At 51.9% G+C, this 22,738-nt stretch overlaps 1 protein-coding gene and 1 pseudogene across 1 annotated transcript; both read left to right on the top strand.

Moving 5' to 3' along the window:
* The first annotated feature begins 2,010 nt into the window (after positions 1-2,010).
* Positions 2,011-2,107, top strand: LOC143407693 (U6 spliceosomal RNA; annotated as a pseudogene).
* Positions 2,108-9,787: 7,680 nt separating this feature from the next.
* Positions 9,788-22,456, top strand: Wnt6 (Wnt family member 6). The gene is made up of 4 exons (XM_077110289.1): positions 9,788-9,867; positions 19,682-19,902; positions 20,113-20,447; positions 21,995-22,456. The coding sequence occupies exons 1-4, from the start codon at positions 9,788-9,790 to the stop codon at positions 22,454-22,456; spliced, it is 1,098 nt and encodes a 365-aa protein (XP_076966404.1).
* The last annotated feature ends 282 nt before the right edge of the window (positions 22,457-22,738 follow it).

The raw sequence follows: 22,738 nt of genomic DNA, 5'->3' as shown, positions 1-22,738 counted from the left end.
ACACTCTGGGGCCAAACTCCCTCCATGGCTCCAGAACCCTGGATTGGAATTTAGCTCCAATCCTATTTCCTTCCTCTTCTTACCAATGCAGGTGTTGATTCCAAGCAAACCCCAAGCATTACAAACTCAGCCTGTGACATGTCTATTTTATGTGCCCAGGACATAAGAGGCATATAACTAGTTTTGATTAAGCAATTCCATATATGAATTAAAAATGTGAGAATTTCCTTGCTCATTGGAAACCACCTTCTGGCTGGTTTTAGATTTAATTTTGGAGAAACACTGAAAGTAGGCAGCTAGAAAGGTCCACAGCTTCCATGTATGATCAGGCCCTCACAGAACCACAGTGAATAACTTGAAGCCATAGGCTGAGGACACTTCTGGAGAGCAGAAGGCAATGAGAAAGATGGCCGTTATGGTGGGCACAGCATCGTGTTCATTCAGGGGCTCTCCAGACATCTACCAAGAGCATTTTATGAGCTATGGGTGTGTTAGGAGGGGAAAAATGCTTTGGAGAAACACCTTACAGAAGATCTCTAACACTACTATCCCCTGAGGGACAGTCTTCAGCTCTGTAAACTTTGGGTATTTTCCTAGACAATTCCTTTTTTGTTTGATTTTTTACTGAATAGCTGATGTTTTCATAATAAAAATAAGTATCAACCAAAGAGTCTTTAAATAGACAAAAATTCCAAGGGCTTCTTCATCCTTTAATAACATTGACTATGAGATTTTCAATCCTCCCCACTGCTTATTGTTGTGCACATGTCTATTTCACAGTCTTTATTATGAAAATAGCATTTGGGGTGCTCTTTTTGTCAATTGGTTTTATTTCAAGAAGTCTGTTTCTTGTTTTAATACAATGAACATATTCGTCATTTTAAGGCCTGCACAGTATTTTATCCTGTAGTCAAATCATGCTTGGTTAACCATGCCTACTTCCAGCTAGTCATTGCAAATGGTTCTAGCTATGCCCTAACAGAAAAGTTTTTCATGGTTATATTTTATATATAGATAGATTCCCAAAACTTTTTTTTTTAAAAAAACTAGGGATTGAATCCAGTGGGTAACCTACCCCTAAGCTACATCCTCAGCCCATTTTAATTTTGAGGTAGGATCTCATTAAGTTACTCAGGGCATCTCTAAGTTGCTGAGGCTGACCTTGAACTTGTCTTTGGAGTCCCTGGGATTACAAGCATGTACTATTGCACCCAGGGAATTTTTTCCCCCTCTTAAATAACTTCCTTTGTGTATCAATCCAGAATAGGACTTCTACAAAGTAGATAATCAGTTTGTCAGTATGTTCTCCAGAAAATATGGTCAAATTTCCAGCTCATCTTATTTTCTAGCACCATCTTCTAAAATGTTGCTAATATTACAAATTAGAGATCAACCTAGTTCTAATTTTTCATGTGCATTTCTCTGTCTTGGAGACCAGCTTTTTCTCTTGAGGAACAGTGTGCTGTCATGCCAGGAGATGGCGCTGTGGTTCTGTGCTTAGACTCCCTGAGCATGCCTTGGAGCTAGTGGTGGTGGTGGTGGGGTGCACCAAGAGAGGCCATGCCAAGAACTCCTGTGGGCTCCCCAGTTCTCCATCTGAGTCCAGAAGACCTGGTTTGGGTGAAGAGGTATTACTCTGCCTTTTGAATTCCTGCCTTGCTCTGCCCTACAGGCTATCACTCAGTGAGAGCCCAAGTTTATGAAGTGTCCATGGCAGGCCAGATTTAGTTCATGTCCTTCCAAACCACCCAGAACCAATGGGAGGAAATTTACAGACAAAATTCACTCTGGATACTGTATTTCCTTAAGGAAAGCTATTAGGAATTGGAGGCGTTTGCTGCCAGCTATAGGTACCTGAGCTCTTGGGGGATGTAGGGGCTGTTTGGTGGGGAGGAGAGCCAGTGTGGGCAGGGGTTGGGGTCTGAACAAGATGCCCTATCAGCCTGGAGCTCGCATGGAGACAAAATGCAAGCTGAGGCTAGGAAGACAAGCAAGAGACAAACTGGTCGGGTCTCACTTTGGCAGACATACTAAAATTAGAATGATACAGATTAGCTCCACTGCACAAGGATGACATGCAAAAAATCACGAAGTGTTCCATATTAGAGAGAGGGGAGAGAGAGAGGAGAGAGAGAGAGAGAGAGAGAGGGGAGAGAGAGAGAGAGAGAGAGAGAGAGAGAGAGAGAGAGAAACAGAAATTGTCTGGATCTCAAGGCCAAGCTTAGAAATATGGGCTTTATCATGCAAGCAGAGATGTGCTGATGGAAGATGGAGGTTTTACAGCGAGAAGTTGGTGGGACGGTGTTTGTGCCTTGACAAAATTGGCCCAAGGTCTAGCTAATCCAGTGGTGTTTCTCCTGTGTTCTAGAACATGTTTCCCTCTCCTGTCTGACGTCTCAGAGAGGCCAGCAGGGTTGTCTGCTTTCTTCCTCCTGAGTGCCCTCTTTCCCTGACTTCTGTGATCTCCCACCACCTCTGCCCCAGCAGCACCCCCTCTGTCTCTTCTCCAGCCTCTTCCCCTTCATCCACCCATGAAAAACTGCCCTTCATCAAGGCTCCTCTTAGCCTGTCCTCTCCCCTGGGTGATCCAGTTTAATTATACCCTACACAGAGATGACTCAGCCCAGGCCTCCCCTCTGCACTCAGATCCATAGAGCCAGCAGCCTGCTTGACAGCTTCTCTTGAGTGTTTCGGAAGTATCTTGAATTTATGCCCCAAAGTTTGCCTGATGCTGGTCCTTTTCTGGTGTTTACTGCTGGGTGGACGACACCAGCATCCATCCTGTTAAATAGGTTAAAACTTTCAGAAACATCCTTGACACCTCCCCTCATTTTCAACCAGTCCCCAGGTCCACTTGACCCTACTTCCCTGACACTAAACTACCACTTCTTTTCATTTCCTCTGCCACTCATCCAGGTCAAGGCTGCACTGTTTTGCCTTGCCCCCACCCCCGCCTGGACAGTCACAGAGCCTTCTAATTGGTCTTCTTCCTGCTTCCACTTTGGCTGCTTTCCAACCCTGTCTTCACTCTGGGTGGCCTGAACCTTCAAAGCATAGGACTGACCAGTCATTTCCATTGCCAAGGTATGTCTTAAAAAAAAATCCTTTTATTTTAGGGTTAAAATACCCAGAAAAGAGCATAAAACAAATGTACAATTGAACACCTGTGAAATGACCGGCCAAGAAAGGAGATGGAATCTTGCCAGGCTGTTCTTCCCAGTGTGCCCCTCAAAGCAGAACTTTCTCCTTCCCCTACTCCCAGAGCTATGACTCCAACTTTTGTAGCAGTCAGTAGCTACTTAGGGACTGCCCCTGGCTTACTCCACTCACCAGTTGGACTTCTTAATGGTGTAAAAGTATATGAATTCAGTAAAACCGTAACTTGGCTTTTGACTTTTGACCTTTTCCTGAGCTATTGATAAGTATACTCTTAGGAGATCTCAGCTCCCAGACAGCCCCACCACCGTAAGGGGAAATAACCAACGCTTTACAGTATAGTACGTTGCCAGCAATTTTTGGATATTGTGTTTCCAAACCCCTTCATGTCAATGTCTACAGATGTGTTCACTGCATCCATATATGTTATGGTTTGGATGTGAGGTGCGCCCCCCCCCCCCAAAACCTCATGTGTGAAATGATGCAAGAAGCTTTAGAGGACAAATGATTTGGTTATGAGAGTCTTATAGCAATGAATTATCCAATCAATGAATTAATCCTCTGATAGGGATTAACTGAGTGGTAACTGAAGGTGGGTAGGGTGTGGCTGGAGGAGGTGGGTAATTGAGGGTGAGCCTTTGGGATACATATTTTGTATATGACCAGTGGAACCTCTTCTTTCTGATCATCATGTGATCAATTTCTCTCCTCCACACTCTTCCACCATGATGATCTGCATCACCTTGAGCCCTGAGAAATGCAGTTGGCTGTCTATGGACTTAGAGATCTCTGAAACTGTGAGGCATCATATAAACTTTTCCTCCTCTAAAATTGTTCTTATCGGGTCTTTCAGTCACTACAGCAAAAAAAAAAAAAAAAAAAAAAAAAAACTAACATACAACAATGCTGGTTTCCAACTTCCACACTATCTAAATTACTGAAGATATTCAGTGTGTTATTATAAACTAGGATTTGTGTTACAGGATTTTGCCCAGCTCTGGGCTACTACAAGTGTTACCAGCATGTTCAGGGCAGGGTGGGCTGAGCCACAGTAGGTAAGGTACATCAAAAGCATTTTCAGCTTGAGATATTTTCAATTTATGCTGGGCTTATCTGTAGCCTTATCATAAGTTGGGAGGCATCTGTATTTTTCTTTGTCATCCAAACATGCATTCCTAAATACTGTAGTTCCAATTTACCTGTTTTGTTCTTTATTTATATGCCCGTTTGGTTTTCTTTAACCAAAGTTCCCCTTCCTTCTCTTTCTCTTCCCTCTTGAAATTGATACTGTTTTTGTTTCCTTATTTGTTTTGATATTGGGGATTGAACCCAGAGGCACTCAACCACCGAGTTACATCCCCAACTCTTTTGATGTTTTAGAGACGGGGTCTCCCTAAATTGCTTAGGGTCCCGGCTAAGTTGCTGAGGCTGACTGAACTTGCAATCCTCCTGCTTCATCCTCCCAAGTCACTGGGATTACAGGCATGTGCCACCATACCTGGATCCACTGTTCTTAAAATAAAGAAAAAAATATTACCTTCCATGCCCTTTTTTTGATTAGGTCATCCCAAATCCCTCCAGCCTATCCACCCCACCAGGCTGTACTTTACACCCTCTTCCAACCTCCTGCAAATCCTGTTTCACCATGTCCCCTGCATGCAATCCTCCCTCCATGCTCAGACAGGACTTTCACAATGGTTATTTCCTCAGCTGGAAATGGCCTTCCCTCTCTGCATCTACCAGTTAACTCCTTACATCTCAGTTGGAGTACTCCCTCCTCAGAGAAGCCTCCCTGCTCCCTGACCTAGTCAGTGCTCACCTTAGCCTCTCAAGGGCCCTCCTTCTTCCTCCCAGCATGTTCTAGGCTGTGGTTTTCCTTCTGTTTGGAAGATGACAGCGTTAATGACTGCCAGCTCCATGAGGACAGGGTTAAATCTGCCAGCAGCCAGCAATACAACCAGGAGAGAGACTGGCTCTGGACACCTCCTTGCATAGAGGCCAGAAGGGGAGCAGCAGCAGGGAGCAGTCAGAAGAGCAGAAGGTGAGGGCTCCTTCCCAGAATGCTGGAAGTCATGCCAGGGCCCTGCAGCCCAACAATCAAAACCACAGGAGCTGACCTGAGGGTGTGGCTCAGTGGTAGAGCACTTGCCTAGCACGCACAAGGCCCTGAGTTTGATCCCCTGCACCTGCCAAAAAGAAAGAAGCAGGAGGGGCCAACCACTCCCATTTGGTCCACTGGGGCTGAACTAATTGAAAGTCAATGTTCCCTCGCTCCCCCCAGCCCAGTTCTGGTGGGCAGCAGTATCCCCCCCCTCTTCACCCCTATTCCCTAAGCCCTGCCCCTTCTTTCAAGCTCACCCGGGGTGTGGAAGATGTGAGGCAGGTTGGCTTTGTGGGGAACTAGGTGGAGGTCCCTTGGACAAAGGCTCATGGGCTAAGGGTGAGACACCAGCTGGAAAGGCACAGCCTTAGGCTTTCAGGTGGCTGGGGAAGCTTAAGTAGAACTGTTTAGGATGTAGAAGAGAGAGGAAATGAGTCTCTCCTTTCTTTTTCTTTTTAATATTTTTTAGTCAATGGACCTTTATTTTATTTACTGATGCGTGGTGCTGAGAATCGAACCCAGTGCCTCACACATGATAGGCAAGTACTCTGCCACTGAGCCACAACTCCAGTCCTTCTCCTTTCTTTTTCTAACTTTCTTCTTCCCTCCATCTCTCTAGGGAGTTGGCCTTTCCTCCCTCTGTTCTCCTGGGACTTTGAGACCTGGAGTTCTTAGAATCCTCAAGCCTGTCATCTCCCTGAGAGTGAGACACCCCATCATTGGTGAGGGAGGGAGAGAGAGAAGGAGGGAGGAAGAAGAGAAAGAAAGGTTATTGAGAGGGGAAGGGTCATAAGCCCAAATTCCTGGGCTCCTGCTGCTTTGGTCATTCTGAGAAAGAAAAAGAAGAAGAAAGAGAGAGAGAGAGAGAGAGAGAGAGAGAGAGAGAGAGAGAGAGAGAAATTTAGAGACAGACACAAATGGAGACCAAATCTGGCCATGGGAGAAACGTGAAAAGACACAGAAAAGGCAGCTAGAGAGAATCCGACAGAGACAGAGGGCTCTGCTTTCGCCCGCAGCCATTCCGATGTTATCTGTCTCCAGCTGCTTCTCTCCCCCTCCACAGTCACCACCTCTGCCCCTCCTTCTTCTTCAGCCCCTTAATCAGACACCCAAGTTTCTCCTTCTTTGTCTCTCTTTTGCACAGGGACTAGAAGTGGAGTTTAGAGGTTCCTGGCACTTAAGGCAAGCAATGGGGGAAGAGGTGGAAGAGCTTGGGTGCCCAAAGAGGGGTCAGGCTGGCACCTCCTCACTCCTGCTGCCCAGAGTGTCCCTCATGAACATTTCTCTGCATGTGCATTTGTGTAGAAATGGCATGTGCACGCACATGCACCTGTATGCAATCTCCAGGGAGGCAGGTGTTCATTTCAGCCTGAGCCAGTGCATCTCTGTCCATCTGTACCTGTGGGTGAAAGTTACCCAGCATTGCCTAAGGGGAGGAGTGTGGTTTCTATGGGGTTGTCTGCTCGCCTGTGCCAGCTGTCAGTGTGTAAGCGTGCCTGCGGGCACACACATCTTGATTTATCTTGTGTGCCTTGGTCTGTATCTCCCACTTCCCAGTCCTGCTCTCTAGAAAGGCTACTAGGATGACAGCGGGAGGTGAAGGCTCAGAAACATCTGAACTTATGTCTCTGAAAATTTGTGGCCAGAAGTCATCAATCTGGCTCCACCCAGATGCCAAGCAACCCCAGATAGGAATGCAGAGAGGGCAAAGGGGAGTGGGCAGAAGTAAGGTTGCCGCTGGAACCAAAGCCCTGGAAATTGAGGTTTCCTGCCCATCACTACTCTAGCTCACACCTCCCTGGCCCAAAGCTTGTACAGGCAATCCCGCACCAAGTGATTCTGGAGTGGGACTCTTTGGGGGAAGGATCAGAGCTTGGGGAGTTCAGGGATGGCTAAAGATTCTGTGCTAGATCTGGCCAGAGCTAGCACTGCAGGAGGGGTGGGGTGAGCTGTGTGTGTTTGTAGGAAAGGTGGGGGGTGGGGGCAGAAAAGCTGCCTGCGGGGGAGAAGTCTTCTTGGCAAACGCCCCAGTTTCCTGAGCTGATCCCTGCTCCCTGCCACTGCTCCCAATTCTGTTGTTTCAATAACATCATTTTTATCCACCCCACAGAGAGACTATCTTCAGAGGGGGAGGCAAGGGGTAGGGCTAGGGCATGGGGGGTGTGGCAACGGAGAGAGGCTGGGGTCTGGAGTCAGCCAGGACTAGATTTGGGGCGCTCCCTCCTCAGGCAGAAGCAGGGCGGTCCCAGAGCCCAGGTCCCCTGATGACAAAGACAAATACATTAAAATTCTTGCCTCAGAGAAGAATGCAGGATAGGGAGAGCATTTCATAATCTGCAATAACAGTAGCAGGGTGGGGGCAGGGTGGGCAGGGGGTTTGGAACCCAGGCAGTATTCCCAAGGGGCTGGTCACTGATCACCTACAGCCTCCAGGGAGCCCTTAGAGTACTCTGGCTGCCTTTTTAGCACCATCTGGCCCAAATGGGCATGTCTCTGAATGTGCAGTGTCCAGGGTTGGTGTTGCCCTGCAGAAATGACAACTGTGAGTACAAAATCACTAGGCATTGGGAAGTTGTTGAAGGTTAAAATGACCACTGTCTCACTTAGCTACTGCCCCCATCTGCTCCTTCCCTTTTTCCAGAGTACCCCACCCCCTTCAACTCTCTGCACCAGTACAAGGGACTGGTCAGACCCAGCCTGGACACCAGGTGGGACTCCCAGAAAACCTAGGGGCTTCCTCTGGGCCAACATTTCTCTATTTCTTCTCTTCTCTACTTACTCCTCTTCCTTTCCCAGATCTTTTTCCTCTTCTGGAGTAGGCATCTGTAGTCTTTTGTTGCTTCCCCTTGGACAACCAGCCTCATCTTGATCCACTCTTCCCCACTATCTGGGATACTCAGGATAGTGTATTCTCTTACTCACTAGGGGTGTTTGTCTTTCTTGGCAGTGACCTCAGTCTCCACTTCCAGAGTCCACCCCAGACAAGGAAGAGCTTTCTTCCAGGTGCCTGAAGTTTCTGCCACATGGGCTTGAGGTGCTCTATCTGTCCTCCCTTCAAGGACACCCTTTAAATGTTGTGGATTCTCTAAATGGTAGTGATAGGGAAACTGGCCCCTGCTGCAGAACGTCAGCACCACCTGTCCCTCTGCACTCCTGGGCTATGTCGGGGGGCCTCTGCCCCGAACTGAGGAGCAGGGGCTGCCGCCCCGCTGCCAGCCGCTAGGCTTGATGAATGGAGCTGTCCCTCCTCCCCACCGGGCCTTTGATCTCCCCCTCGTGGGGAGGGGCCCGGGGGCATCAAAGACATTTTTGTGGCATTAGAGAATCAGATAAACGCCATCTCACCTGCAGCTGGCTCTCCCACCCTCTGCCCGGGCCAAGCTGGGGGAGGAACTCGAGGAAGGGACCGCGGACACGCGAGGCATTGCTGCAGCGAGTTCTGGCCGCACATCTCTGGGAAGTCCGCAACCTCCTTCCTTGCTCTCGCTTACACGTGCGAGCACTCGAGCGCTGGCCCTAGAGAGGCTCCCCTTGCTGTCTAATCTCCCCCCACTCCCGCCCCTGAACACCGGCCTGAAGAGGCGAGATGGCTGGGGAGCTGGAGCGGAGGCCTAGGGCTTCCTCCTTTCCTCCGGGAAAGGTTGAGGAAGGGGCGTGTGGCGCAGAGATGGCGTGCTCTAAGAGGTGACCCCTCCAAGGTCCGCTGGTCTGCCAGTGGAGTTGACACCCCTCCCGGAGCATCCCGCGCCCCAGGCCGACTTCCTCTCCTGGTCCCCGCCAGCACAGCATCTCCCTCTGCACAGCTCTCCCCCCCCCCCAAACTCCCTCATTCCTGGGAAGTTTTCTCTCTTTACAGTCAACAAACCTGTCAAACGTCTCCCTTCAAACCAGCCCCCACCCCTTCCTCAGCTCTTCTTCTTTCCTCCCCCTCTTACCCCTCTCTACTCTTCTTCCCCGCCCCTCCTTGCCCCCGACTCCTAACGGCCCGGGGCGGCGGGGGGCAGCCCCGAGAGGCGGGATGAGGGGGTGAGGCGGGATGAGGGGGTGAGGCGGGCGGGTCCCGCAGCTAGGAGTGCGCTGCGGCCCCGCCCCGGCACCCGGCTCCCGCCCTCTGCTGCGCTCTGCGCTCGCCGCCCCGGGGCTCACGCTCCCTCCCGAGAGTCCCGCCGCCTGACTGTCGCAACTGCCACCCCCACGGCCCCCCTGCCCCCCGCCCCCGCCCACGCCCGGGCCCCGTTCCCCTCCTACCCCCGCCCCCGGCTCTGATTTCTTCTCCCGAGCGAGCTCGGCAGGAGACTCAGGCACTGGCTGCCCGGTCCGCTCTCCGCCTCCGCCGCGCCCTCCTCGCCCGGGATGGGCCCCCCCGCCGTCGCCGCCGCCGCCGCCGCCGCCGCCTCCGCCGGCGGAGCCATCGCCTCCAGACCGCCGCCTTAGTCGCTGAGCTCGTCCTGAAGCCCTGGCGGCCCAGCGCACCTACTCGTTCTGCAGCCTCGCCTGCTGCCCGCGCCTGCAGGCGGTAGACAAGTCACGATGCTGCCGTCCGTGTCCTCCCTCCTCGGGCTGCTGTTGCTGTTACTCCTGTGTCCAGCGCACGTCGGCGGACTGTGGTGGTGAGTGCTTCATTGGGGCTGTCCCAGTGCGGCTCCGAACTCAGGAGGGTGGGGATCCGTGGACCAGTCGAAGGGCTCCGCACTGTACTCCTGACTTTACGGACTTTATCTGCTCTCGGAACCCTGCTGCAGGGCAGTGGCCTGGGGACCCTGGGCAAAGGTGCCTGGAGTTCTCCTCACGGTCTCCGCCGGGGGCGCTTTTTAAGTACCACTTTGAGGTTCCCAACCCCTGGACACATTCTATTGTGTTTCCTCCTCCCCGGTCCTCCCCTCCCCCCAAGTACTGAGCTCAGTTCAGATCACTAAGAATTGGCGGGTAGGTAGGAAAGAGCTTCTGGGACCGAGATCTGTAATCAGAGATTTGAAGAAAAGAATGAGTAAGGAGGGTCCCAGAACTAGGGGAGGGGGGCTGGATATTGGGCGCTCCCTCCTCAGGCAGAGGAAAAAGGTGGGAAGGCAGAGAGTCAAACAGCTGCCCCTCTCCCCTGTTTGCCTACCAGCCCACCAGCTTCTCTCTGTGCCTCCTTCAGCGTGGGCAGTAGTATAGAGGAAACGAATGTAAAGGGGGAAACTGAGTCAGGACCCTGACTTTCTCTACTTTCTCCCCCTAACAAGGAAGAGAAAGAAAAGCAAGAAAGGGATCCAGGCCCCTGGCCCTTCCAGATATGAAGGTCATTGATTAAAAAAATAATAAAAGTGCCAGCCCAGGAGATGCGGGAACGGGGAGTATCCTGGTGGAAGGGAGAGGGACCTGGTTTGCCAAGGGACAGGGGACATCTTCAAAGTCTCGGCATCTAGCCTTGGCCTAGGTAGAGCAGACACTAGCCAGCGAAGGTTGCGGGAGTTTTGAGCCTTGAGGGATGGGCAGGGCGAAGAAGGTGGGTGCCCGCCTGGTCTGCTCAGAGATCGAAATCCTGAAGTCTCTCCCCCCCTCCCCGCCCCACTACCCCTTTTCTTAAGTCTACGGAGCCTCAAACCCGCCGGGAATAGCTCAGCGTTTAGAGGGGAGGGATTTGGACAATAGTGCTAATGCCTCATCCAATCCTAAGAAAGCAGAAGGTTCTCTATTTGCATATTACCAATTCATTGGTTGAATTCCCACACTCCAGTCCTCGCCCACCTCGCTGGTTTGGAAGGAGGGGTTAGGCAGGCAAATCCTCTCTTCTGGCGAGATAAAGTAGGATGCCCACACAGCGAGTTGCCAGCGGTTATCTCTTCCGTGATGCGGGAAAGACATCCCTCCTGGGTGTCAATAAGGGGGCAAACTGAGGATGATCATGGTCTCAATTGGGAACATGTGCTCTTTGATCCTGGTTTAGCACAATGCAGTAGCACAGACAGACCTGAGATCTAATCTCAGCCATTAAATCAGTGATCTTGGGCAAGTCACTTTCCCTCCCGGCAAGGTCTTAATTATGAAGTAGGGATAACGATCTTTCTACCTGGAAGGCTTGCTGGGAGGTTTAGTTGGGGAAATGATCTGACATTCAGAAATACTCTTCACAGCCCAGCTTCTCCAGGCCAAGGTCCCCAGGGGGCAAAAAATGTGATTAATTTAAATTCAAAATCTAGACTCCCAATTAAAACTTAGTAAAGGGATCTCTCCTTTCTCAAACACACCTATCCTAACTCTGCCCTTTCTCGAGGTCTGGGGTCAGGGTTGTTCTCTGGTGGCAGTTGCCTTCCCTCTCCTCCCTTCTCATCTGTCAAATCGTTCTAATCCTTACAGTTAAAATTCCACTTTCCTCCATGAAACTGTCCCTCTGCCGCAGTCTTTTGCTGGGCACAAATCACGAGTCTCCACACAGCTTGTAGATTCAAACAGCAATTCTTTATTCCCGAACTCACACCGGCCGTCTACAAACACGTTCTGGGGGAATCCACGTTCTCTTTCCAAATCCACTCCTGCCTAAATCCACACCGCATGGGCTTCTGTCTCTCAAAATATACTGTCTGACCTAAGCACTCAAGAGGAACTCAGCAGCAGGATACGCCCTATTCTAAAGGGGGAACACCCTACTCTCCTATTATGCTAAACTTTCCTATTCTAAAGGGGGAACACCCTACTCTCCTATTATGCTAAACTTCCCTATTCTAAAGGGGGAACACCCTAAACACGGATCCTGCCCTGGTCCTTGAGCAAGGTCACCTTTCAGAAGTCCTTCCACAGACAGCATGGAAGTAAGCTGGCAAGGAGATTGTCATACCTACTTGGCTGATGGCTCCCAGCATCCCTCTGTCCTCCTTCAGTTGCCTTCTCTGAGCTCCAAGCATTGGGCAATTACTGCATTTTACTGACAACCATCTGCTGTGGGGTCTCTTTATCCTGCTCCTGGAAGTCAGAGTCTTTATATCTTTAGGGTCCCCCAGGCCCAAGACAATGTAGGTGCTGAAGATAGGTTTGTGGAATATTGTCAAACTGGTTGATTAGTCTTTCCAGGGGTTTGTATCTGTGGGGGTTTCTTTGTTCAAGAGGGACTGCTGGGTGGAAGCCAAGAGGAGCCTGGTCCCTCAGAGACTGACCCTGAAGCTGGGATGCAGGGAGTGGGGGAGGAGCTGAGGAGGGCAGGTGTGGGAGAACACAGAGGCCTTCATGGCACAGCTGCAGGGTGAGCCGGGTGAAGAGTGAGGGGCCTGGGTGATAAGGTGGCTGAGAATGCCTCACTCAGAGGTGCCTCAGAGAGAGCCTGACCCTCCCACCTGCCTCAGCCCCCTCCCTCTCCTGGATTTCTGAAGATTCATTCCTTTGGTCTAAGCCCTGACTCCCATTCACATGATCTTTCACTCTGCCTACTCCAGTCCCCACCCCACCTCACCACTGCCCTCCAAGGTCAGGTTTGGTGGGTGGTTAGGCTGGTGGGTGGGATCTGGCTCAGTAGTTGGCCTGAGGCTCTTCCTGTCCCTCCCATCTCACTTTAGCTGGGAGCTTTCAGGTTGTTCTCCGGTGTCCAGGATGCGCTCTGCTGGCCTTCTTCTCCTTACTTCTCAGGATGCTGGTCAGAGCTCCAAATGGTAGCCAGGAAAGCAGCAGGACCTACAGCAGCCACTCTGACATACCAGCAGTGGCCAGGCTGGGATCAAAGGGGCCTTGAGGACCTCTGAGTAGAAAGGAGGGTCTAGGCGGAGGGTGACTCAGGCTCTGAAATTGGCTCAGGGTCCTGGCTTCAGGTTCCAAAGAAGTTTCCCTTCTGCTCTCCTTTCCTTTCTGCCTCCCCCCATCTCAATGCATGTATTCTGGACTCTGCTGCCAGCTTCTTTCTCTGTGTCTCTCTATCCATCTTGTAACCATTATCTTTGTGAATCTCAGAATCCCAGATTCCAGGACATTGGCCAGGCTTTCTTGAGGTCATCTTGTCCAGCTCACTGCCTCCAGGCCATCCACCCTATGCTCTAGTACCAGTAGTCCCCAGAGTGGGATAGAGAAGGAGAGGCTCTGGCATCCGGGCTCACCAGCTCCCCCCTCTCACCCTGCTCCTCTCTTGCTCTCCCCCAGGAAGTTCTTCACAATGTCTGACCCATCTTTATTTATACCTTCAATCAGTGAATGTAGAAAAGAGCTCACTCTTATGGAAGTGCTAAATCAATCTCCCTTCTCTTTTCCTTTCTTTTTTCTGTTTTATTTGTTATCTGAAAGAGAAAACTAACTCTAACTCTAGGAAAAACACCACCCAGTCCCTTCCCACATCCCATCTTGCCTTCACCACCCCCACTTCACATATGGAAAGGAAACAGGCACCAGAGGCCTAGTATAGCCTCATCTCTGGCTCCACAGGGAAGCAGGGAAAGACCTTGACCTCTTCCTAACACCCAAGTTTTCCAGCTGTCACCTCCACCCCAGGCTGGACCTGGCTACCCTTTCCAATTCTGTCTTAATCTGGGACCCCTGACCCTTCATGGTCAGTCCTGTTGCTGGCCCCTGCCAAGCTCCAGGGTCGGGTGGGATGGGGGTAGGGTGGCTATCCATTCCCTACTCCAGGCCTCCCGCCTTGGCAGCTTCCCCAAGGGAGACAATGAGGCTGTGAGCAGAAAAGGGCAGGGGCAGAAGGAGGCTGGCTTGATCCAGGCCAGAGCATGCCCTGGGCCCACCAGAGTCCTGGCACTGTGACATTTCCTGGGGGGTGCGGCCCTCCTGCCCCTTCTGTTCTCATCAGAAGAGAGGAGTTGGTGGGGGGAGGTCAGTGGGAGGCCTGCTCACCAGGGCCCAGCAAGGGGGATTCCAGAATGAACACTTTGATGGGGAAGTGCAGCTGTGGAAGGGATGAGGCAGAGCTGGGCAGGGCTGGCAGCCAGGCTGGGGGCCAGTAGAGCCAGAACACTAGGAAAAGACCTATCTTCTGCAACTGGTGAGAGTGGCCCCGGACCTCCATGCCCCAGCTGGAACCACCTGAAGAGTTGAGGGAGAAAATTTTGCCACGAGGTTTTCTGCCTGGTTCCATCAGCTCTGATTCCTCTGTTTAAACTAGAAGTAGATCTAAAAGGAACTCGGAGATCATCTGGTCCAATATTCATGGTGGGAGCAGGACACCCAGGGACAGGAGGTGACTTGCCCAGTGCCCCAGAATACTGGTAGCTGAGAGCTGGGGCTGAGAGTTTGCCTTCTGCTCAGCTCCGTCCTTGCATGCAGTGGCAAGTGGGCATCAGGAAAGGGCTACAAGGCCTTTCACAGGCCCCTTTGCTCCCCTATCCACCCCCAGATAGGTGCTCCCCACCCTACTGGGGAGAGCAGGTGTGCAACAGACTCCTCGTGCATCTACTGAAGAGCCAGTCTGTCCATTGCTTTGCCTCCCAGAGCCATGACCAGTAGGAAACCCTTTTATATGGTGAGGTCTGTCAGGGAAGGCAAAGCCCCGGCCTCTCCAGGAGCTGTGAAGAGAGAGGCGTTGAGGACAGACAGAGGGAACCAAATTGGGTCAGAGTGGAGGAGGGAAGGAATGGGGGTCACTGGTGGACAGTGGGGAGGCAGGGGTTAATGGAGCTGGGGCATCATTGGCTTTGATGTGGTAGTTGGGGTGGGGGTAGGGACTGGGGGAGGGGGAACAGTAATTACTGAGTTAGACAGAGCAGGACAGGACAGGCGGGCGGGCACAGGCCCGGCAGCCTCAGCAGCCGTCAGGCAACATTTTTCTGCCCCTTCTCCACCACCCACCTCCTCCACCTCCATACAGCCCCCACCCACAGCCCCAGGGCTCAGGGCTCCCTCTGCTGGCTCCTGGGAGGTGGGGTCAGTCTAGGGACCTGGCGGGGGGGGGGGGGGGGGGGGGGTACAGGGAAATACAGGAAGGCCTGCTGTAAGACACTCCAGAGGAAGCTGTGCACCCACATGGACTGTGGGCCTTTTGGCCTCAATGATCCCATCAGGAGTGCTTGCTGAGGAAGAAGAGGGGCCCTAGAGGGTACTTCATATACCTGGGCAGGACTGGATGAAGGAGGAGGTGATACAGATCCAGGCTGAGAAGTGAGGCAGGGAGTTGGAGAAAAGGGTGTTCTCAGGAATCCAAACAGACCACCTGCGCTATGCAGACCCAAGAGTTAGATGAAGTGAATGGATGACCAGAAGTCCTTGTCTCAAGCCATCCTCTGGACAGGTCTTTGGCACAGGGAACCAGGCAAGGAGGTAGGCATTATTATTTGTGTTTTCCAATTAAGGAAACAGGAGCAGAAGGGTAAGTTTTATCATCCACTCAACAAATACTATGTACCAGCATCACATGTTGGGGACTCACTCAACCTCATAGAACAAGCAAATGGCAGAGCCCAGAACCAACCCCAAATCTGATCAATCCCCAAAGCCCTGATGGGCCCTGCTGATGACGCCATGCCCTTTGTGAGATTTTTGTCTTTTATGAGTTTTCTATCTAATTGAGAGATAAAACAAGCAAATTTGCTTGCAAACCAGTTAACACCCCCAGGTAAGTGACCACTAGGACACCTGGGGTGATGAGGAGGGGGCAGGGACTCAAGGGAGGCTCCTCAGGGCCCAGTGGGTTCTGAGTTGAGTTTGGAGAGATGCTGGCAAGGATTTTGATGACTTAGGGGTACACAGATATTGGCTCTGAGTCTAGAAATTAAGTGGTATGGTCTGGATGGATTCAGAACCCTGCTAGGAGGAAGAGGCATGGGGAGGAAGATGTGAGAGGCCACCTCACTTCTGGAAAATGACAAAAGTCATTTCCTCCAACCTTGTTTAGATTTTTATGTCATCTAACTTTTCTTGCAGTGGGGAAACCTCCAATGAGTGGCCAGGGCCTGACACTTATCTGTGTAACAGGGGTGACGTGGCTAGGGGTGGACTAGTTTCTTTGACCCTTTGAATAAAGGTGAAAAGATAGGTTGGGATCTAGAACCCTGGGGCTTCTGGAGCTTAGGTCTACAGAGGCTACCAGTAGAAACTGACTGACCTCTGATAGCATCTTCCTGGGCATTGATCCTACCAACCATGGTCCATGGGAGAGAGACCTTAGTGTGATCCAAGTGGCCAAGCTCTTAGGCCTTGATCCTTCTTGTCTGAATACTGAATTATTTTAGGGACAAGCTCTTTTCTATGCCTAGTAATGGTAGTTTGATTAGAACTGCAGATTCTATATATTGAATATTCCTACCACCACTGCCCTCCAGACTCTAAGATATGCAAATTCCCCAAAGAATCATATATTTTCTGGGCTGATCCAGAAGCCCAAAAAACAGAGTTTAATCCAAATCTCCTGATGGGATCATTGAGGAAGCAGAAGGGAAGGAAGGAAGGAAGGAAGAAGGGACACTGGGGAGAGAGGCAGTTAGTCCTGGATGTGGAATCAAATGTTAAATTTAGGGGTGGGAGGATGAGGCTTTCCTTCTAATTCATTTTTCTAAAGCCCCAAGTGGGAACTGATCTGTTCAGAGTGGCTCAGCTCACACAGAGCTGGCAGAATCCAGGATTCAGAAGCTCTGTACAGTGTTTTGCCCAGAGTGCCCCTGCCATGCCTCTTCTGTTTCATTTCCTATGTCTTTGGGATGGAAGCAAGGATGGGAAGACAGGGAATAAGTTGGTCCCTTGGGATTCTAGCTGCTATCACTGCCCATCCCGCCTCCTGACCAGCTCGTAAACAAGTCTAGTTCCCAGGAAGCCAGCCAACCCGGGAGCCAGACCCAGGCCAGGAATGGCTCTGAGGCGGCCCCTGGACCTTGTGAAGGGCCAGCCCCATCTCCTGGAGGGCCCTGCCCTGAAGACTCCCCACGATTCCTCTCCTATCTCTAGCCCCTGGGAAGCAGACAAGGTCAAGAGGTTTCTGCCTTTCTCCCTTGCTTGTTCCCACTCCTTCCTGCCTTCCTAGGAGGAGGAGGAGGAGGAGGGAGAGGAGAGGGATGGGACAGAGTGACCTTGGAAGATAAGTCCAGTCAACCTTGGGAATGGGAGTCAGCAAAGGGCAAGAGTGGGGTGGGGTGGGGGCTGGGAAACTTAGCAGCAGGGGCTGTGGAGAGTTCACAGAGCCTCACCCAGCCAGTAGGGAAAAAAAAAATATGTCAGGAAGTGAATCAGGAGCCATGAAATAACACATGGACAGTGGCCTGGGCTCAGGGGAGGATTTCCTCCTTGGGAAGATGGTCATTCATGTATTCAGAAACATGTATCAAATGGTATTCATTATTGTATTATATACTACATATGTTATTCATATGTAACATGATTCATAATATGCAAATTTTCATAGTTAGCATTGGGGGTAAATAGAAATTAGGCATCTGAAAATCTGCTAGAGAAAGGAAAATGAGACTGTCATAATTTTCATAGTCTTAGCTGCTGACCTTGTATTAGCTATGCTGGAGGCTGCTCAGATTCTTTTTATAACGAGGTGAGATAGGTGAATGGAGAGAGGATAGATAGATGGGTAGATGCATAGAGACTGATCAAATCTCCAGGGTCACTGGCATTAAGAACCAGCTTGGGATCTCCAGCTTTTGTCTACTCCCTTCTGCTCCATCTGTCCCTTCTCTGAGATTGGGGAAAGAGAGGGGCTGGTGTTGGGCCGGTCCTAAGCCCAATGGAAGAGTTGTCTGGAGTATAAACCTTTCCACTGAAAAGATAGTTCCTGAACTATCCCTATGTGAGTAGGGATGATGCCAGCAACCTAATCCTACCTGAGAGACAGAGATAGATGATAGATAGATAGATGATAGATAGATAGATGGATAGGTAGATAGATCAAGAAATCATAGATAGAGTATTAGGAAACCTTAAAATACTGAGCTTACATATCTTCCTACAAACACCTCATCCTTAGTGCTGAGTTCTACCTTAAGACCTAAATTCCTCTTGCTGCTATTTAAGATCATTACATCTCAGAACATGCCTGGGCAGCCTGTACTTGTGGAGCAAATGGGGACAGTGGGGCAGATATGTACTCAAGCAAAGCTGAAAAGTAGGTCACCTTGACCTTTCACCCATCTGCCATGATTCTCCTCTACATTTTCTCTGGTCACCCTTCTTCCCAACCAGTCTATCTCTGCCCTTTGCAGAGGGTTTTGGGATAGTCTCAGATTACCCTTTCAAGTGCTGTGTCCACATATTTCTTTAAGACAAGGATCCCAGTTAAGTGTTCAAATAGGAGCCATTTGATTAAACGGGTTCCCCCCAGGTGTGAATTCTTGGCTGACAACCCATGGAAACTAAATGTCAGCTCTCTCCTCAGATGGAATGAAGGCAAGGGCGGAGGGATTTCTGAAAGTGTGTGGAACTTCCCATGAGGTCTTTACCCACCAAGCCAAACACACCCCCATTGCCCAATTGGATATGTCACCCCAGGCATAGGCCTTGGCTTGCTGCCATCCTGCTCTGGGAAAGCCACAGACCTTGTAGCTGAAGAAGAGTCAGTGTTACCTACTCTGTAGAAATGCTGCAGAGACTCGGTCCCTAGTTCTTTCCTTCTGCTCTTCAATTCAGGGAAATGGAGGATATGGGGGTAGTTCTAGGCTCCCACCTTAGAGATCTAAGCCTACCTCTCCCGTTCTACAAAGGAGATACCTGGATTAAAGAGGGGGATATGACCTTCCCCAGAGGTTCCTTCCCTAGCCATTCTAACATCTCATGACCCTCTATGGCCCTGGGATGGTGCCTCCCTTTCATTTGGTCTGTCCAACATATCCATCTTGTGGTCCACTCAGACCAGATCCTTCCTTGATGCTGTTTACTTTTCTTTGTGTGCTGTCTCTCCCCCTCCTCTCCTCTCTCTTCCCCTCTCCCTCTCTGGGCTAGAGATGAACCCAGGAGTGCTCTACCTCTGAACTACATACCCAGCCCTTTTTAAAATTGTTTATTTTGAAACAAGGGTCTTGCTAAGTTGCCCAGGCTGGGCTTGAACTTGTGATTCTCTTGCCTTAGCCTCCCAAGAAGCTGGGATTATAGGTGTGTATCATCATACTGGCTCTTTGGTGTCTCTTTCTGATGTATGCTTTCTTTGACAGCCTTCTTGATCTTTCTTTTGCTAATTTCTTCCTTGTCTCCCTTTTGGGCTAGGCCTGTTGAATTTTAGCCTTGGCCTACCTTGTGCCAACTGCCTTCATCTTGAGTCACATTCCCATAAGAATTTATTAATTAAGATGTACACAGAAGGATGAGTGAGACTGCATCTTGCTCTTTAGCAATTTTCAGTCTAGAATGTAGTCAAGAGGGGACACAGACATGGCATGGTAAGGGAACCAGCTAGGACAACCTTCATCTCAGCTGACAGGGAGGCACACCATAGCTCCTGGCTATAGGCTGAGTGGGGTTGGTCTCACTCTCTTCCAGGCCTGCTCTTTTCTGAGTTACACCCCTGACCTGCTGTTCTATGATCCCCAGGGCCGTGGGCAGCCCCTTGGTCATGGACCCCACCAGCATCTGCAGGAAGGCTCGGCGACTGGCAGGGCGGCAGGCTGAGTTGTGCCAGGCTGAGCCAGAAGTGGTAGCAGAGTTAGCCCGGGGCGCCCGGCTTGGGGTACGAGAGTGCCAGTTCCAGTTCCGCTTCCGACGCTGGAACTGCTCCAGTCACAGCAAAGCCTTTGGGCGCATCCTGCAGCAGGGTCAGTGTGGGGAGATGGCCTGGTGGGAGGGGGGCTGCTTCCTCCCTGCTGGAAAGCTGGAGGAGAGGGGAGAAGTTTGGGGGAGGATGCCTGAGTCCGACCTCCCCGCTGATCTTGGGCTTCCTGGCCCACCTTGCCCCTCCACACCCTGCATAGACCCTGTCTCCCAGGCCTCTCCCTGCCACTTGACTGACCCTCCTTCATCCACAGACATCAGGGAGACCGCCTTCGTTTTTGCAATTACGGCTGCCGGCGCCAGCCACGCCGTCACACAGGCCTGTTCGATGGGCGAGCTGCTGCAGTGTGGCTGCCAGGCCCCCGGGGGCCGGGCCCTGCCTCGGCCCTCCAGCCTGCCTGGCACCCCAGGGCCCCCTGCACCCGCAGGCTCCCCAGACGCCAGCGCTGCCTGGGAGTGGGGAGGCTGCGGTGACGACGTGGACTTTGGGGATGAGAAGTCCAGGCTCTTTATGGATGCCCAACACAAGCGGGGACGAGGAGACATCCGAGCGTTGGTGCAACTACACAACAATGAGGCAGGCCGGCTGGTGCGTATGGGCGGGGGTGTGCACGGGGTCAGTGTGGAAATGGTGTGCTGGCGAGTACAGTGTGGGTGGCAGCATGTTTACGGAAGTGTGGGCGTGGGCGTGAGTGAGGAGTATGTTGGTGAGAGTGAATGGGACAGAGGGGGCACTTGGGAAGGTTGGGAAGGACATGGATGCCTGTGGAAGGTGAGAGGAGAGGTGTCCAATCCATAAGTGGACAGACTTCGGAGGGCCTGATGCTGGCTGATAACTCAGAGAACAGCAGTCAGGGTCTTTAGGAACCCAAGGTGGGAGAGGACCTCTGACACAAGACAGGTGAGGCAAAGCTGGGGTGGGTAGAGATCTGGATGCCAGGTCAGGAGCAAGAGAAGGAGACAAAGACGGAGGATGGAAGCAAGAATCGAAGCAGGGACAAAGGTATGGGGTCTGGAGACAGGGAAGTGAGGGAGGCCTAGAAAGGGCCCAGAGCAGGCTGGAAGGGATGACAGGTTTGGAAAGGAGTGAAGGGCCAGAGGCCCAACCTGGCAGAGGGAGGAAGGGGTCAGGTGGAGGCCTGGAAAGCTCTGTTTCCGGGCATTCCAACAGGTTGCCCAGTAACCCCAGATCAGGTCTCACATGCTCAGAGCCATGGCAGCCCTACCCTACTATTACCCCTCTGCTGTGAAGAGGGTCCCAGGACTATTGTAGAGGGATAAGAAACCTACCTAGGCCAGATGGTTCTAGAAGTAGGGCAGGTGAGGGTCAGGGAGAGAGAGGTCACACCAATCTGTAGGTCAAGTTAGTCCCTGACCTCTGAGCTTTACAGTTGATTTTCATGGGCCATCTGACTGATACATGTGGGATTATGGCTCTTAGACCCCAGCCTCAGACCAAACAACAAAGAAGAGGGAAGCCTCCTTGGTTCTGTTCCCAGTAGTGCATTCACTGGGGCCCTCCTGCGCCCTGTGCCCCAATCCTAGAGTGCTCTAGGGAAACACACACACACACACACACACATTGTGCAGTCCCTTAGGGTTCCAGCCTGAGGCATTGGGCAGGGAAGGAGGAGGGGGCCAGGAGAGGAATGTCCGGACAGGCCCGCATACCTGTCGGGAGGGTTGGGAGGGGTGGTGGGGACGGGCTCTGTGTCTGCTCAGCCCAGCCTGGGGCCCTGAGAGGATGGAATGAGAAGGCCAGGTTGGCAGGAAGGCTAAGCTTCCACAGCTGCCCTCTCTCCCCGCCTCTCCCCGTTTCCAGTGACAATTTCACCCTTGGCGTCCATCCATTCTGCTTTCTCCCTGGCTTTGGACGCTGGAATCTCTATGGAACTTACTGTCCCCCCAATTTCCATTTCTCTTACTTCTCCGTCCTGTCATTCTTCCTCTCGCTTCTCTCTGAACTGTCGCTTCCTTAATTTTTTCCTCCACGCTTGGCATTCTCCCTTTTAAAATTGTTTTTTATCCTCCATTCGGTTCACACCTCCTGCCCCCAATCTTTTTTCTGTCTTTCCTATGGGCCTTTCCCCACCCCGTGCCCCTCATTTGTCCCCATCCCTCCCCTGCTCCCCTCAGGCCGTGCGGAGCCACACGCGCACCGAATGCAAGTGCCATGGGCTGTCGGGCTCGTGCGCACTGCGCACCTGCTGGCAGAAGCTGCCCCCGTTCCGCGAGGTGGGAGCGCGGCTGCTGGAGCGCTTCCACGGCGCCTCACGAGTCATGGGCACCAACGACGGCAAGGCCCTACTGCCCGCCGTTCGCACGCTCAAGCCGCCAGGCCGCGCCGACCTCCTATACGCAGCGGATTCGCCAGACTTCTGTGCCCCCAACCGGCGCACCGGCTCGCCAGGCACTCGCGGCCGTGCCTGCAACAGCAGTGCCCCGGACCTCAGTGGCTGCGATCTATTGTGCTGCGGCCGTGGGCACCGCCAAGAGAGCGTACAGCTCGAGGAGAACTGCCTGTGCCGCTTCCACTGGTGCTGCGTGGTGCAGTGCCACCGCTGCCGCGTGCGCAAGGAGCTCAGCCTCTGCCTCTGATCCGCTGACCAGCTCACCATTTACGCAGAGCCGCCTTTCGCCTTTCGGCACCAGCAGGACCTCTGGGCTCCAGTAGGGAGCACTGCCTGAGCCCAGCCTTTCCTTGGGAAATTCCACCTCCCAGGCTTGGGGAAATTGGAGACAGTGGCCTGGGGTATGCATCCGCCCACGAAGGCCAAGTGCGCGGGACCGATTCTGGAGAGGCGCTCTGGGAGTTTCTGGGGGAGACTATACAAACCCTCTAGGTGGAAACCAAAAAGGTGGTCTCTAGGCCTCTGGAGA

Source organism: Callospermophilus lateralis, chromosome 9, assembly GCF_048772815.1.
Source record: "Callospermophilus lateralis isolate mCalLat2 chromosome 9, mCalLat2.hap1, whole genome shotgun sequence".
Taxonomy (NCBI): Eukaryota; Metazoa; Chordata; class Mammalia; order Rodentia; family Sciuridae; genus Callospermophilus; species Callospermophilus lateralis.
Note: the sequence above shows the minus strand (reverse complement) of the source record. Positions and strands in the feature narration are given on the sequence as shown.